Source organism: Zootoca vivipara, chromosome Z2 (genome assembly GCF_965207765.1).
Source record: "Zootoca vivipara chromosome Z2, rZooViv2.hap1.1, whole genome shotgun sequence".
Lineage (NCBI taxonomy): Eukaryota > Metazoa > Chordata > Lepidosauria > Squamata > Lacertidae > Zootoca > Zootoca vivipara.
Window position 1 is genome coordinate 25,712,081 of NC_142585.1, and position 14,455 is coordinate 25,726,535.

At 44.6% G+C, this 14,455-nt stretch overlaps 1 protein-coding gene across 8 annotated transcripts in view; it reads left to right on the plus strand.

Moving 5' to 3' along the window:
• The window catches only part of TMEM164 (transmembrane protein 164), a 51,344-nt gene that overhangs the window by 28,750 nt on the left and 8,139 nt on the right, over positions 1 to 14,455 (plus strand). For all 8 annotated transcript variants that reach the window (XM_035113676.3, XM_088664641.1, XM_035113677.3 and 5 more), the window contains exon 5: positions 5,763 to 5,841. In XM_035113676.3, the coding sequence (XP_034969567.1) occupies positions 5,763 to 5,841 (79 nt within the window). The remainder of the gene's footprint in view (positions 1 to 5,762; positions 5,842 to 14,455) is intronic.

The window sequence follows — 14,455 nt, forward strand, 5'->3', positions numbered from 1 at the left end:
AATATGTTAATTCAACTCTGTTTCTCACCAAGGTGGAGAATAGAGAGGAGTGTGTGAGTTTGTGTGCTGCCTCTTCCATTGTACAATGCTTGATTCTTATGTAAGGGAGGTAGTCTAGCAGCGGCAGCTAATACTTCCTCCCAAACAGTAGGGCCGCTCAGAACTCCGGCTCCACCCCCAAACTCCACCTGCCATTGTATTTGCTAGTACATTTGCTGGCTGAATGGCAAAAGCACTGTGTTGGAACAACTAGGTCAATGATGAAGAACCTGCGTCCCTCTAGGTACAGTTGCAGGAGTAGCTAACATAGTGGCCTCTGGGTGTTGTTGGGGGTTGTAGTCCTGCAACATCTGGAGAGCATCACGCTCCCCATCCATCAACTGGATGGATCATTCCCAGAAAATCAGGCCAAGAGTGATGATGATAATGGTATGGTGTACAGGTGTACATACGCCTGCTTGCAAAGCAATGACAAACCTAGACAGCATCTTAAAAAGCAGAGACATCACCTTGCCGACAAAGGTCCGTATAGCTAAAGCTATGGTTTTCCCAGTAGTGATGTATGGAAGTGAGAGCTGGACCATAAAGAAGGCTGATCGCCGAAGAATTGATGCTTTTGAATTATGGTGCTGGAGGAGACTCTTGAGAGTCCCATGGACTGCAAGAAGATCAAACATCCATTCTTAAGGAAATCAGCCCCAAGTGCTCACTGGAAGGACAGATCCTGAAGCTGAGGCTCCAATACTTTGGCCACCTCATGAGAAGAGAAGACTCCCTGGAAAAGACCCTGATGCTGGGAAAGATTGAAGGCACTAGGAGAAGGGGACGACAGAGGATGAGATGGTTGGACAGTGTTCTCGAAGCTACTAAGAAGAGTTTGACCAAACTGCGGGAGGCAGTGAAAGACAGGAGTGCCTGGCGTGCTATGGTCCATGGGGTCACGAAGAGTCGGACACGACTAAACAACTAAACAACAACAACAGGGATCCTGGAAATAGGGGGAGTTGTTAGAGTGCAGGCCAAGAGGGGAGTCTTGTTGGCTAGGCAGCCCAGGACTTCCATATACACTGCCCAGGCTTGCATCAGGGTGTGTGTGTGTGAGAGTGAGTTTGGCTTTTGTGCTGCTAATGCAGCAGTTTGGCTTCATCTCCAGAGTCACACACACTCCATTGTCTCTCAAGGCAGATGCATGCCACCAATTGCGCAACAGTAACTTGCTGTTCTGTGCCAAACTCTTGGTGCATATTTGGATATATGAATAGAGTATAATAGCAGTTGATGACTAATAAAAGCTCCCCTTGTCATTAATTTTCAGTGGCTTTAGTTGTAGATGAGTTGCCAGCATGTCAATTTTCTGTCACAACCAAGAAACACATTTAAGTCCGCTGGATGTAGAGCCTGTAGTAAAACTTAAATGGTAGTTAAACTGTGGGTGCTTCATCTATTAAAGCATGTTTAACTTTTAAGCATCACAAGGTACTGGTAGCCCAACTCCTCCAGGCACCTCCTGCCCCTGACCTGTGCTAGCTGGGAAGAACTGCTTAGGAATTGGGCTCTGAGTTTTGGTTTCGATTTTCTTCTTCCTTTCCTGTCCCTTTTCCTGTATGTGTTGGGGTTTCATTTTGTATTTAGATTGCAAGCCTTCAGGTAGGGGCTGCCTTGTTTTGACTGTATGTAAGGCACTCTTGGGAGCCTTTTTGGCTGAAGAGCATATTACAAATACTCTAAATAAATAAGAGCTAGGTAAGATGCACAGTGTGAGAACCTCCCTCTCTCACATGTTGGCATGTGTGCATTCAGTGCTTGGCTCTTACAGCACAACTCTAACCACATCTACACAGAAGTATATCCTGTTGAATTCAGTGGGGTTTATTCACAGGTAAGTGAGGTTAACAGCCTTTAGGGGTTAGTCCATTGAATTAAATGGATTTACTCCAGGTATGGCAGTTGAATTTATCACCCTTTCTTTCTACATGTACCTTTAATGGCAAATGGCATGTATATAATTGTCTGACAAAGTTTCTGGCCATGGGATCAGATTTTGCATATTTTGTTTACTTTTTGGTCACCAGTCAATGCAACCCTTGTGTCCAGGATTTCAAACTTCATCATGTGCAGGAAAATGTTTTGTAACAATTTACTGGTAAGAATAGTCATGCTTGTGCAATAATGTGCCTGAACTAACAAACAGCAACTGTGGTTTGGACTAAGCTGCTCCTGATTTGCACATTCATGGCTTCTTCTTAGATAGCTGTCAGTGCTTATGATGATGCAACATCAACACTGGAAAATCCAGAACACCCAGGTTCCCCCCCCCTGCACTCCCCATTTCCTTCAATCCTTGCTACATAATGCATATAGTTAAGAGAATCTCAGGGATTGCTCCTGTCTTACCTTGTTTGCCTCTCTTGGCCCTCCTCAGGGTTGACAGGCTGCTTACAAAATTGTCAAATATGGCTAAGAGTGAAGAATGGGAATGGCCCTATTTGAAATCTTGTTTTAATCTTGCAATAAACTTATTAGGCAGCCTTATGCAAGCCTTTCTCTCTCTCTCAGCCCAAGCATCTCCCCAGCTGCATTATATGGAGCAGAAATGCTTAGCATAATAGGTTGCAAGGAGTACTATGATAATGTAGGCAAAGTGTTTTGTGCTCTCAAAACCATTAGTAGCATTAAAATGATAGTATGGCTCTGTAATATAATGGCTAGGTTGGCATGTAAACTCCTGTGGCCCCGAGGAGCCGATTGAAAGCATCCAAGTCTGGGTTTCAACTCACCACCGTTTGTCATTGCATCTCACTTTGCCTCATGGGTGCACCAGCCCTGGCTGTAAGAGAAGGAACTGAGCGTATTAATTCTTGCTCTTGTGAACCCAGGTACTTGTTCTTAAACTAGGATACTGCTGCTGAATACAATTTCCTGGGATTCACAAGTGGGGAGAGTGATGTTGCACTAATCCTAGTGATTGGCTACTGTCAGAACAGAGTTCTGCACTAGATGAGCCTTTGGCTTCCTCCATCAGGGGCCCACTCAGGCCTTTGTGCCCTGATATGCGTACCCTTGTTTCCTGTCATACATGGTGTCATGAATACATGAAATAAATGTACTGCTGTTTACTTTGTATGGCTGTGTTTAATTTGATAGGTGTGATGTTCTTCCTTTTTTCATTTTAGATTACAGTGGGTGTTGGTTTTTCCTTGTTTTAATTATGTTGTTTAGACAGATGCCAGTGATGTACCAGGAAACATACTTGTTTGGTTAGCCGAACTGGAGAACAAACCATTCTCATTCTATGAAAGGTTGTTTTTGTTCTGGATTTTGTTGCAGCAGAATCATTTTTCAGAAGTGTTCCCATTGTGGCAATTATGTAATCAGCAACAAATAATATCGGCAACAGTAGAGAAACCCTGTCAGAAATGATTACTTTGTGTTTTGTTTTTTTACCTAAAACCGTTCGGAAAAATCAGTTTAAAAATGTTTTCTTACATGGTTTTTTTCATCATTATCATTAATAAATAGTAATAGGTAACAAAATACATCCAAAAAGAGCATAACACCTGACAGCTGCATATTAAGAATATCACTGGGAGATATACTTATGATGTCTAAATACAGACATGTGGCTAAGATAGCAATGAGGATTAAACTAGCAAATGCTGTGGCATTAAATCTTTACAGAAAGACACTTGGGATTCTGGTGGCATTAAATTGTCACCTTGCTTAACAACAAGTGTCATAAAAGGCCCCCCTGGCAACATAAAACTTTTTTAAACAGTTGGCCAAAGTGTATATTTAGCAGTTTGTGAAGATTTCTTTATATTTTTAAGAGGATTTGCTGTTTATTTAAGACACTTTCTAAGTAGTATAATTTAGGGGTGGGTGGACTTCATGCTGGATGGATCTACTTAGATTTTTCCCTATAGCTTTGAGAGTCACCAACCAGAGCCAGATGCAAAATGTTTGCACAGGGAGCCTCTATACCAGTCATCCCCAAACGGCAGCCCTCCAGATGTTTTGGCCTACAACTCCCATGATCCCTAGCTAACAGGACCAGTGGTCGGGGAAGATGGGAATTGTAGTTCAAAACACCTGGGGGGCCGAAGTTTGGGGATGCCTGCTCTATACATTTAGAAAGGAGGCATTTATTTTTAGGACTAGAAATGATCTCACAGTCCTTTCACTTAAACCTGCTCCTGCACCAGCTAAACATTACAATATACCGATATATCACAATGTCTGAAATAAGGACAGTTGGTGTCACAGTTTTTCCTGTAATTTTTGCACAGCATGCACACACGCACACATACATCATGATTTGTGATACATTGCCAGGTCAAAAATTATGAAACCGATATAATGATAACAGCTTCAAACCAGTTTTTGATCATATATCACCCAGCTGTACCAGGAGCTAAGCCATAGTTTTTGCTCAAGCATTACATCTGAATCTGGGCCCATGATTTCTTTAGCTTCAAACAAACCAGGAGTGGTGAGTCAAGAACAAACCTTGAAGATCCAAGACAAAGTAACCAAAGCTTTGCAAGTAAACATCTGATGCTCTTGCAAATGTCAATTTAGCCAGTCAATTCAGCCTGAAATCTAAACAGCTGGACTCCTTGCAAACCAAAGTTAAGGGCGACAAAGCTTGAAAAATTGGCTCCATAATTACTGGGAGGCTGTGATGAAGTTGTTCAGTGCACTTTCAGAAGAAGAAGAAAAGACCAAATGCATTATGGGCTATGGGCTGCAAATCAGAGGCTGTGAGTCACAATTGCTCATTTCCGAACATTTTCTAGTCACCAGTGACAACCAGGAAACATATTAATGATGAACCTTAAATGCACTAGGGATAGCAGTACATTACACCACAGTAATTAGATGGGTTATTATCTCACAAATTACATGGCCCACACAACCTGTTAAGTAAGTGAATAAACTCATGACCATAATTGTGTGATTTTTGCCCTAAGGCTTGACAGTCAGTACTTGTTAGTATCTATATATCCTCAGCTGGGGATTGAAGACTTAAAAGCCTTTGCTTCTCTTGTGCCAGGATTTGACTCCACAGTGACCCTTGAACTAGTCACCCAAGGGCACCAGTGAAGCTTTGGAATTGGAAAGCATTTCAAAACTGTTTTCCTGTTGTGTGATTTCTTAAAGAAAACTAAAGGAGGCTGCCATGTTAATTTTTACCTGCTCTACAAATGCATGGAAAGTTGAGCTGAAATATCTCCTGAATGGCTATTCTCAGATGCAGTTCTGTAAATAAATGGGCAGGATGCTTCTGAATACTGGTTGCTGAGAGTCACTGGTGGGAAAAGCACTATGACACTCAGATCCTTCTTGTGGGCTTTCCAAAGACATCTGGTTGGCCAATGTGAGACCAGAGACCAGAGTACTGGATGAGATGGGCCTTTTGCCTGATCCAGCAGTGGTGCCTCGCTAGACGAAATTAATTCGTTCCACGGGTCTTTTCTTATAGCGAAAAATTCGTCTAGCGAATCCCATAGGAATGCATTGAATTTTTTTTTGCCCATAGGAACGCATTAATTGAATTTCAATGCATTCCTATGGGAAACCGCGATTCGCTAGACGAATTTTTCGTAAAACGCATTTGTCTAGCGAGGCAACCTCCGCTCGAAAAATCCTTTCGTTAAGCGGAAATTTCGTTAAGCAGGGCATTCGTTAAGCGAGGCACCACTGTATAGTCTTGTGTTAATTTATGCAAAGTACTTACTGCTTTCTTTTTCTTCTTTCCCCAGCTACCTTTTGAATTGGAGGTCTATTACATTCAGCATGTCATGTTGTACATTGTTCCCATCTATCTACTGCATAAAAGAGGTATGTTGTGTGCATGTGTAAGTGTGCGTAAGGCTTATTTGGAGATATTTTTTTAAGGCCCCCCGCTTTGCATTTAAATTGTACACATTTTGTATACATATTTTATATGCCTTCATCCCCTAAGTTTGGAGAGGTGCACAATCCAATTGGAGCACATCTATCAATCCGTATAGAAGTTGAGACTTCCGAATGAGGACCTTTTTCTCCTCCATCCCTAGATACATTTATTCCATGTTATACTTGGGAAGCAGAACATGAAATCAGTGAGGGTAAAAGCCTGCTGGAACAGAAAAATAATAATTTGAGAGCCTAAGGAGTTCGTAGGAAGGGGACAAACCATATAAAGCCTCACATTTCTTCATGGTCACTCTGATTTTTTGAGCAAAGGTCAAAGTTGTGACACTCCCATCTGGATAATGCTGCCTTGCATTAAGATAGAGGTACCTCTTGCTGGTTTACAGCTATTTGCTGCCCTCTAGTGCTGGCCCAAGAGTTTGACCAGCTTCCCTTCTAAAAACCTGGTTGCCTTGGATATATACACAAAGTTGTAGCCAGGAGGCTATCTTTGCATTACAAAAGCCTATTGAAGGATCTTGGCTGGTGAGCAGTACCTTGACAACATGAGATCCAGGAGCTGTTGCCAGCATCTATTCCACCTACATGGGTTCTAGAAGTGTGGCGAGTGCCAGGCTTTGTAGGACGGTTGCTTAGAAAAAGTGAATTCCAGATTAGCCTACTGGAAAGCAGTCAGAACTGCAAGGAAGGGAAAATATTCTCTGGCACATTTCTTCCATGCACTTTCTCAACTTTGTTTGTATATATGGGCTAAAAGATTCTATAACCTTCTCATCCCACCCAGCCCCACCACAACCCAGCAGATCTTTGTTCCCCGGCCCTTTGAGCCACTCTGCCTAGCCCTTTGGACTCACCTGAGCAACACCTGGCTCCTGACCCTGCCTCTTACTATCATTTACTCCTTTTGCTTGGCTGCAGTACAGTATGTTCTTCGACTTTGATAATGCCCCTTGGTTGCCTAGATTAAGGAATTTGTGTGTAAGATTGCCTGCTGTCCTGAGGTAAATTTTGCTTCTGTAGCTTTTCTCTCTGGCATTGGCCACCACTGCCATGTGGCCCATCGAATGCTGGCCTGGAGGGAATATTCATTCACAAATGTGCTCTAGATACACGATGGAGCAGAGAAATGTTCAAAAGACATCATTGCTCAGTGGTACAATCCCTAGCATCCAGTGGTGGAGGAACCCTCTCCATCACCCGGGGTGGGATGCCGAGGGGCGGGGCGAACTGCCTGGTGACACATGCTGGACGTCCGTACGGGAGCGGCAGCCTGTGCGGACGATGTGCACAAGTGGCAGTCCATATACAGATTGCACAGGCACGGCAGCCTGTACGGTGGTCGTGCGGATGCATCGTGAGTGGCGCCCATGCTGACTGTGTGCGCGCCCTCCGCCCAGGTGGTGCCTGGGGCGGATTGCCCCCTCCACCCTGCCCCCTTCGTATGCCCCTGCTGGCATCTCCTGGCAGAGCCGGGAGTGTCCTCTGCTTCAAACCCTTGAGAGCCTCTGCCAGTCAGTGCAGCCAGTGCTGATCAGTGGTCTGGCTTTGTATAAGGAAGCTTCCTATGTTCCTACATGCCAGAACATTTGATAGGTGTAGATGCTAGTGGATAACTGCATTTATATTGGTGTAGTAGAACATGTGGATGATGCCAGTTTGTATTGGAATTTGCAAAGGTTAAATGCTCTCTCTCTCTCTCTCTCTCTCTCTCTCTTTACAATTGCTGCACATTTTGCATCCCTTTTGGACTTTAAAAGCAAGCTGCACAAGGGGGTCAGGTGGTGCTGCAATTGCTTGGCTCTGTCTCTCTTAACACAAGGTGTTGCATGTGTGAATGATCCCTGGGGTTCTGTCTTGGCTTTCTTCCTGCTAGCTCTGTATACATAGGGAGATGGTGGTTGTGTGTGTGTGTGTGTGTGTGTGTGTGTGTGTGTGTGTGTGTATCAGCACCAAAACATCCAATCCTTCACTTGCAGGCTGAAGTGGTACAGCCCAACAATGCTTTAACCACTCAGTGCTGCTGATTACATCGCTTGCTGCTCAGCCTTAGGACACTTTCACATGTGAGATTTACCGTATTTTTCGCTCCATAGGACGCACTTTTTCCCTCCTCAGGAGTAAGGGGAAATCTCTGTGTGTCCTATGGAGCGAATGCCATGGCTCCGGCAGCGGGATCCCTCGGCTGCCGTTGCAGTCTGAGGGGAGGGATGCCTCTGCCGCCAAGCCAGTGCCTCTCCAAACCACAGGCTCCGATCCCTGCTTTTGCTAGCGGCAGAAGCGGGCAGCTGCAGAGGCGGGGGCGCTCCTTTCGGGTGTGTGTGTGGCTGAGTGGCCGAAAGGAGTGCCCCCGCCTCTGCAGCTGCCCGCATTTGCGGCTCGCAAGAGCAGGGATCGGAGCCTGCAGTCGGGAGAGACACAGCTCGACGCTGTGTCTCTCCCGAATGCAGGCTCCGATCTCTTGAGAGCGTCAGAGGCGGGTAGCGTCAGAGGTGGCGGGCGGCGGAGAAAGAGTGCCCGAAAGGGATCCTTTGGGCTGCTTCTCCATCCCCCTGTCCACCTCTGCAGCTGCCCACCCTTGCCCCTCGCAAGAGCAGGGATCGGAGGCTGCAGTCGGGAGAGACACAGCACTACGCTGTGTCTCTCCCGAATGCAGGCTCCGATCTCTTGCGAGCTGCAGAGGCGAGCAGTGGCAGAGGTAGACAGACAGATGGAGAAGCGGCCAAAAGGAGCCCTTTCTGTTGCGTCGGGGGGGGGGAGAGGAAGAACAGCCCGGGGGGGGGGAGGAGATGTTTCACAGGGAGCAGGGAAGGAGGGGTGGGCGACAGCTGCCCGCCCCTCCTTCTCTGTTCCGTGAAGCATCTCCTCGGCTACCCTGCGCCTCCGCCGTATTTAGCAAGAAGCGGGGGGGGGGCAGTGGAGGGATGCTGCTGGTTGCTCCCCGTCAACCCCGTTTGCAAAAACAAGCCTGCTTTCACGACCGGGGTTGGCAAGGAGCAACCAACAGCATCTCCTCCGCCTCCCCCCGCGTTCAGTGAGAAAGCTGGTGTTGGAAGGGGGTGTGGGAGGCAGGGGAAGCTGGACTGGTCTCTCCACTGCCGCTGCCTCCTTCACTCCCCCTCCAGCGCCCCCCTCTCAGCCTTTTAGAGGAGGAAAACCAGAATCCCCCCCCTGGTTTTCTTCCACTAAAAATGAGGTGCGTCCTATGGAGTGAAAAATACAGTAAATTGCATGTTAGCATCTGATATGTGCTGGTGCAGGAAAGCAGTGGTGCAAATGAGCACTGAGGCTATCTTCCAATTGCATCACAACGTGTATCCACAAGAGCCCCTGCATGCCTCTGGTTGCGAGCACTGAACATTTAAAGATTCCCAGAGAATCCTGGGAGCAATCGTTTACCCTGTACAGGCCTGCAATCCCCAGCATCCTGAACAAACTACAGTTCCCAGGATTGTTTGAGGGAAGTCATGTGCTTTTAATGTGTAGCTTGATCGCAGTCTCTGTCTAGGAAAGTTCCCCTTAAGTTTAAACCTTGTGTATGTGGCCTGCATCACCCAGCAGGAGGAGCCAGAGCTCCCTCTTCTGTCAAAGAGGATGTGGTTGCTCCTTTTGGTGCCCTTTTCAGCACAATGTCACCATTCATTTAGTGTACCATTTGCAGAAGCTGGATACTGAAGCCCATGAGTGCAAGAGAAGCAAGAGGGCTGGTGCAATCTCCCCCTCCCCACAGTAGCATTACACATTATGTATGTACAGGTAACTCACAACTTACGCACATTAAACTCACGCACATTCAGGTTTACGTGCTTAGCAAAACAATTTTTAAAAAATTAGAAAGGGGGCAGAATGTGGACAGGTGTCTGGGGGGGGGGAAATACTTTGGCAAGCCCACCCACCATTGCACCAGTGTGTTTTGACTAATCACAATTTTGGCTTTACAGACTATCCCTGGAACATAACCTCAGTGTGAGTTGAGAGTCACGTGCATAATATTGCTATATAGGCTTGTTGTAGGTGCTAGAATTTAATTAAGGATTGAGTGTTATCAGATTCCCGAGTGTTAGAAAGTCACCAATACTAGTGTGTATTAAGATGTGTGTTAGAAGCTTTTAACCCTTTGGAATTAGCCTGTGTGAAAAAGGCAAGGCAAACCGCCTGAATAGTCTATTAGGCACTTCTCTCCCCACCCCCCCACCCCCACCTCATGCTTGCTTGCTTGCTTATTTATTTTCTAAATTCATTCTTATATTTTATACATTTATTTACGTTAGACACTTCTAAAGCCTAGGAAATCAACATGCTTTAAGAGTTAATTAAGTCAGATAATTTCCCTTTGAGGTGTTAGCCTGGGGTAATGATCCATTAGCAAGCCAAAGGATGAAAGGACATACTGTACACCATTTGCAAATCAGTGGATTTTATTGGTCCCTCAACTGAGGATTTAGTTTAAAAAGGCAGTGCCCGTGTTTTAAGGAGAGGTTTTGTTTAGAAAGGCAGTTAGGAGTTAAGCAAGTGTGTTGGGAAGCAGTGGGCTGGAGAGGGAGCAATGTTTGAACACAATGGTTGGGGTCTGCTTAAGTCTGAGGCTACTGTGGCTATGGAAGAAGCCAGAACCTTTTGGGGTATGTATGCTGTGGACCTCTCCATTGTATGCTCAGGTTGTATATATGTGCAAATAATTCATACACCATAAAGACACCACAGTCTCTGCAGTGCCTCATATTTCCAAAATGAAACACAGACCCTGGATAAGTGCCTGAAATCTTGCAGGGCAGTGGAGATTTGGGGGGTAGCGTGTAGCATTATTTATTAACCCCCCTTCAGCACTGTCAGTCTAAGTTGTGTTTGTTGCTGCACAAAGGGCTATGAACTTATAGTGACTGCATAGAGCAAGTTGATTTTTCTTTTGACTTGTTATCCACCATTCTGTGTACCCTGTTTCTCCTATTTTAAGACGTAGTCATAAAATAAGCCATAGCAGGATTTTTAAGCATTCAAGGAATATAAGCCATACCCCGAAAATAAGACATAGTGATAGGCACAGCAGCAATACTGGCCGCGGCAGGAGGAGGAGGAAAAATATAAGACATCCCCTGAAAATAAGCCTTAGTGTGTTTTTTGAGGAAAAATAAATATAAGACGGTGTCTTATTTTTTGAGAAACACAGTATAAATATGGAATTCATACTCTTTTATTTCCTGATGTCTAGAAGATGATACTTTATTTAGTTATTTCCTATGTTTTATGATGCAGAATCTCCCTTTGTATTTTTGTGACTGATTTTTATGTATGTTTATTCTGACACTGAGGAAGAAGCTGTGTTTAGATAATTGTGTTTTATAGAAGGTGTATGGGGGGTTGTTGGTATTTTTGGCATTCATCTTTTATTTAAGATGTGTTAACCTACATTGTAAAATACTTAGATTTGTTTAAGTGGTTTGTTTGTTTGTTTCCTTCGTTATGTGCTCTTTTACCATAAAAAAATCTCACAGTGGGCTACAACAATAAAATATACAGTAATAAGACAAGGAAAGTGTAAAAACAATTAAAAGCAGTTCCATAAAATAATCAAAAAAAATTCTTAAAGAAGAAATACATGTACAATTTTATCCAGGCTAAACATATCCAGCTCCTTCAACCATTCCTCATAAGCCAGGCCCTCCAGATGTTTTGGGACTGCAACTCCCATCATCCCTAGCTAACAGGACCAGTGGTCAGGAATGATGGGAATTGTAGTCCCAAAACATCCGGAGGGCCGAGTTTGTCTATGCCTGGCTTATGAGGAATGGTTGAAGGAACTGGATATGTTTAGCCTGGATAAGAGGAGACTGAGAGGATATATGATAGCCATCTTCAAATATCTGAAGGGCTGTCACATGGAAGATGGAGCAAACTTGTTTTCTCCTGCTCTGGAAGGCAGGACTTGAAGCAATGGATTCAAATGACAAGAAAGAAGATTCTGACGAAACATCAGGAATACCTTTCAGATTAGAAAAGCTATTCGACTGTTAAATAGTCAACTTCGGAAGGTGGTGGACTCTCCTTCATAGGAACTTTTTAAACAGAGGTTGGATGGCCACCTGTCTTAGATGCTTTAGTTGAGATAACTGCACTGCAGGGGGTGGGACTCAGTGACCATTGGGGGCCCTTTCTACACTACAGTTCTATTATTCTTGAATCAGCAAAAGAGGTATGCAGGGAGACCTCTCAACTGCAGCTTTGTAGTAATGATACGGTGTGTGTGCTGTATTCTTGGACATTAAGCTGGTGTGTACTGGTTGGCCTGTGTTGGTTCATCTCATATTATCTCTTTTCTGATGCAAGAAAATTTTAAAAAGCCAGTCTGGGATGAAGCTTGCAATATTGCATGTTGCTTTTGCTCACACTTAGAAATGTGAAGGAATAAACTGGCTTCCTAATGGTCTCCTGAGCTCTGGAAGCAGCGGAACAGAGTTGAGGCATCTGTGTTGGGAGAAATCTGATCTCATTTTTTGACAGAATTACAAGCCTGGTAGATGAAGGGAATGCTGTGGATGTAGCCTATCTTGATTTCAGCAAGGCCTTTGACAAGGTGCCCCATGATATTCTTGTAAAGAAGCTGGTAAAATGCGGGCTAGACAATGCTGCCATTCACTGGATTTGTAACTGGCTGGCTGACCATACCCAAAGGGTGCTCATCAATGGCTCCTCTTCATCCTGGAGAGAAGTGACTAGTGGGGTGCCATAGGGTTCTGTCTTGGGCCCAGTCATACAACATCTTTATCAGTGACTTGGATGATGGGATTGAGGGCATCCTGATCAAGTTTGCAGATGACACCAAATTGGGAAGGGTGGCTTCCCAGAGGCTTCCCAGAGGACAGGATCACACTTCAAAATGACCTTAACAGATTAGACAACTGAGCCAAAGCAAACAAGATTAATTTTAACAGGGAAAATGTAAAGTACTACACTTGGGCAAAAAAAATGAAAGGCACAAATGCAGGATAGGTGACACCTAGCTTGAGAGTAGTACATGTGAAAAGGATCTAGGAGTCTTGGTAGACCACAGACTTTACATGAGTCAACAGTGTGATGCAGCAGCTAAAAAAGCCAATACAATTCTGGGCTGCATCAATAGGAGTATAGCATCTAGATAAAGGGAAGTAATAGTACCACTGTATTCTGCTCTGGTCAGACCTCACCTGGAGTACTGTGTCCAGTTCTGGGCACCACAGTCCAAGAAGGATACTGACAAGCTGGAACGTGTCCAGAAGAGGGCAACCAAAATGGTCAAAGGTCTGGAAATGATGCCTTATGAGGAATGGCTTAGGGAGCTGGGTATGTTTAACCTGGAGAAGAGAAGGTTAAGGGGAGATATGATAGCCATGTTCAAATATATAAACGTATGTCATATAGAGGAGGGAGAAAGGTTGTTTTCTGCTGCTCCAGAGAAGCGGACACGGAGCAATGGATTCAAACTATAAGAAAGAAGATTCCACCTAAACATTAGGAAGAACTTCCTGACAGTAAGAGCTGATCGACAGTGGAATTTGCTGCCAAGGAGTGTGGTGGACTCTCCTTCTTTGGAGGTCTTTAAGCAGAGGCTTGACGGCCGTATGTCAGGAATGCTTTGATGGTGTTTCCTGCTTGACAGGGGGTTGGACTGGATGGCCCTTGTGGTCTCTTCCAACTTCCAACATGATTCTATGTTTCTGTGAAATATACAGGGAATTCATGGCAGTGATATGCTTTATTTATTTGTTTATTTAGCACTAAACTTGAAATAAATTTGGATTTTGCCCCTTAGATGATTCCAGGCATCCAAATGTGCGGATTTGCTTGTTTTGCATAACGTGGCTCCTTCTGTTTCTGTATTTCAGTTGTTCAAAGAAAACAGCAGTGGCGGTGAAGCAGTTTGAGGAAGGGGGAGAAGGAGTAGGTTGGAGGAAATTAAACTTAATGAGAGGCCAGGAGGAGCAGCCAGGAAGCAGGGAAATTGCTTTTGAAGACTGATGAAAAATGGTCTATATGTACAATCAATCAATGAAAAGAGAGAGAGCAAAACTAACCTAATTTCAGTTGTCTTCCTCTCCCACCCTCTGCTTTTATCACCAGTATTTCCATACATGACCTTGCTAATGGAGCCGCAAACAATAACTTTCAGCCCTATCCAGAGAGAGAATTTCATTAAGGAGATAAGCAACCACAAACTGAAGATGAAAGGCTAGAAGGGAGTGAGTTGCATTTGAAAGCCTTCCAATGTTTTGCTCCCTTCTCCAGCTGGCTGAAACATGCATCATTTGTTCGGAACTCTTCTGAGCCTGCTGTGGATTTTTATTTTTATTTTAAGTAGGGATATACCTGTGCTGGAAATCCATGAGTAAGTCAGGAGCCTCTAGGGCAGTTTCTACTAGGTGTAGGCTATTTGTGAGTGGCTTTTTGGGGGTTCTGAACTATATAGCAATAAAATGCCCTAGTAGATAAGGCCGAAGGTTCATATCATCCTGCTTCCACACAAAAAGCGGTTCAGGCATGGGTCTATCATCTTGTGCAGTAAAAGCAG